At 43.2% G+C, this 2,546-nt stretch overlaps 1 protein-coding gene across 1 annotated transcript; it reads left to right on the top strand.

The window, feature by feature from the left end:
• Window positions 1-206: 206 nt before the first annotated feature.
• On the top strand, window positions 207-2,238 carry LOC147603404 (uncharacterized). Its single transcript, XM_086796583.1, has 2 exons — window positions 207-401; window positions 724-2,238. The coding sequence occupies exons 1-2, from the start codon at window positions 322-324 to the stop codon at window positions 1,808-1,810; spliced, it is 1,167 nt and encodes a 388-aa protein (XP_086652709.1). The 5' UTR covers window positions 207-321; the 3' UTR covers window positions 1,811-2,238.
• The last annotated feature ends 308 nt before the right edge of the window (window positions 2,239-2,546 follow it).

Here is a 2,546-nt window from a genome sequence, read left to right as displayed (position 1 = left end):
GACGTAAATCCAGATTCCTAAGTAATTGTGCAAATACAAACTAATACATTCAAATGCATGTACTTGGTCACATGCATGCAGGCATGTACATACATGATGGTCATCATTAGAAAGTTCCTATATTAGAATTAGTCTCCTAGTGTAGCGAGCGCTCTCTCGCTCTCTCTCTCTCTCTCTCTCCGATCAATTGTCTCTTGTAGGAATAATAGTAAGAGCGTCTCTCTCTCTTTCTCTCTCCCTCTCCTCTTCTTGTAGGAATACTAAGAGCGTCTCTCTCTCTCTCCCTCTCCTCTTGTGTTGTTGCGTTTCTGTTGTTGGAAAATGGGTCGGCCACAGCGCTTCAGAGGTGTTCGCCAGAGGCATTGGGGCTCATGGGTCTCTGAAATCCGCCACCCCCTCTTGTAAGGGCACGCGCGCGCGCACACGCATACACCCCCCTCTATTTTGCATTTGCATTTCCCCGAAGTTGCAACCCTCACAATATGTACATGCCCACCAAATTATCTCTTAATTGCAAAGAATTTTCGTCAGCTCGCGGCATGATGGTGTTTTCTGCACTAGTTGAACCTCGACTATTATAATTCTTCAAAGTAGCAACTAGACTGCTTGGTAGCACTACAATAAGCAGCTGCATATTTCGTCGTATGTTCAAGATAGTGTGATTGTTTGAAGTCAGTTCACGTCAAAATTCTCCTAACAGATCCGGGGATGTTGAATTTTCAGGAAAACACGAGTGTGGCTGGGAACCTTTGAGACAGCAGAGGATGCTGCGAGGGCTTATGATGAGGCAGCACGACTGATGAGCGGGCCTAGGGCGAAGACGAACTTCACCTTCGATCCAAAAGCACCATTACCATCAACCACATTGCTCTCATCATCCCTCATAGCCAAGCTGCAAAGGTGTCATTTGATGTCACAAGGCCTCCAAGAGCGCCATAACAATAATCACATCATGAATGGGCGGGCAACTACAACGTCCACATGTAACAAGGACTCTATAAAACCACAGTCTCTCACATGCTTGAGATTAGATCCTGAGAGATCAAATCTAGGTGTATGGCAAAAGAAAGGAGCAGGGAAAGACTTAAAATCCAGTTGGGTCATGACATTGCAGTTTGATAATGGTATAACTAGTAATGACAGCATTTTACCCAATACACTCACTAGTCACGAGAGTGGCAAAAATCTTAGCCTCTTGCAAGCACTGAGCACAGATGATGGCCACATTCCTCTTGGCAAAAAAAGTGGTGAAAATCATGGCTTCTTGTCACCATTGAGCAGAATTAATGGTGGAAATCATAGCTTTTTACAACTCCTGAGCAGGGGCAGTGGTGAAGATCAGATCATGTTGCCAGCAGATGGTCCCCAAAACCGCTGCTTTCCGCCCACAAAGAGCAGCGGTAAAAACTACGGTGCCGTGGGCAATGTGAATGGCACCATCATGGAAACTTTGAGCATGGCCAAACACAATAATTATACTACTCATGAGAGTGAAGATCTCATTGCAAAGCAGATGATCGAGGAGCTTTTGAGTTATGGCACCGCTGCTCCGACGGAACAACTACGTTCACCTTCTTACAGCAGCATTGACAGCAGTAGCTCAAGCTCTCATGACTCTGATATTCCATCGTCATCCATTCATCCATATAGCGGACAGGCATTACTGTCATCATCACACGCATCAAGTTTCTCTTCAATAATATCCACTACATTATCTGTTAAAGATGAACTGTGGGGGGACAACAGAGAGGCACTGTTTGAGAACAACTGCCACTGGTATAATCTTAATGACAGTAATTATCTCTTCTAAACATTATTAGAAACTGATTGCAGGCATCTTTATGACGGTGTTGGCCGTTTCTTACCATTATAGACACTAACTGCAGATGGCAGTGTTTGCCTTTAATTTAACCCATCATCAGTGCATCTCAGGCATGCTAATTTGGGAGATTTTTGGATAAACAGCCCATGAGGAGCTCTAGAAATAGCAGCAGAGTTGCCACCTTTTTGAGAGATTCTGTCACAAAAGACTTTTAGCAATTTGTTGTTTAGATTACACCGAAACGAAACTAGCGTGGGTTAATCCCGAAATATCCCTCATTTCTGTTCTCTTTATATTGAACTTGAGTTAAATTGTAAATGTGTTCTCTATACGAGAGTTTGTCCTCCCGTGATTGAGCAAGCTAATGATTAATGTATGATATAATATTAACTTAAAGCTACCACATTTATTTGGCCATTGGGTCTTGACTCGCTCCCAGCTGAGCACCCGTGACAGCATGGATGACCTTCAACGAAGCTCATTGAAAAAATTGCAGAAGTTAACCAATTTTATAACTAAAATCCCATCAACTTGGGCCGTGAAAATTTATAGTAAAGGACGCGTTTTTTTCTGACACGACTCCTCGGAGTCGGATATACAATGTGCAGTCAATTTATTACACATCGACTCATTGATTATTATCATATGATGATTATTGACGTTATTAAATGATCCCGAAATGCATCGTCGCCTGAGACCTGCCTGCATTGCAGTTGACACGAGG

The sequence above is a fragment of the Cibotium barometz genome, chromosome 64, assembly GCF_041138505.1.
Source record: "Cibotium barometz isolate CiBa-2024 chromosome 64, ASM4113850v1, whole genome shotgun sequence".
Classification (NCBI taxonomy): domain Eukaryota; kingdom Viridiplantae; phylum Streptophyta; class Polypodiopsida; order Cyatheales; family Cibotiaceae; genus Cibotium; species Cibotium barometz.
This window is presented reverse-complemented; position numbering and strand designations above follow the sequence as displayed.

Bases quoted from the DNA above. Each gene is read 5' to 3' on its own strand.
- LOC147603404 (XM_086796583.1), top strand. From the start codon at position 322: ATGGGTCGGCCACAGCGCTTCAGAGGTGTTCGCCAGAGGCATTGGGGC. The intron at 402-723 runs GTAAGGGCACGC...TTGAATTTTCAG, and splicing joins GAAATCCGCCACCCCCTCTT to GAAAACACGAGTGTGGCTGG.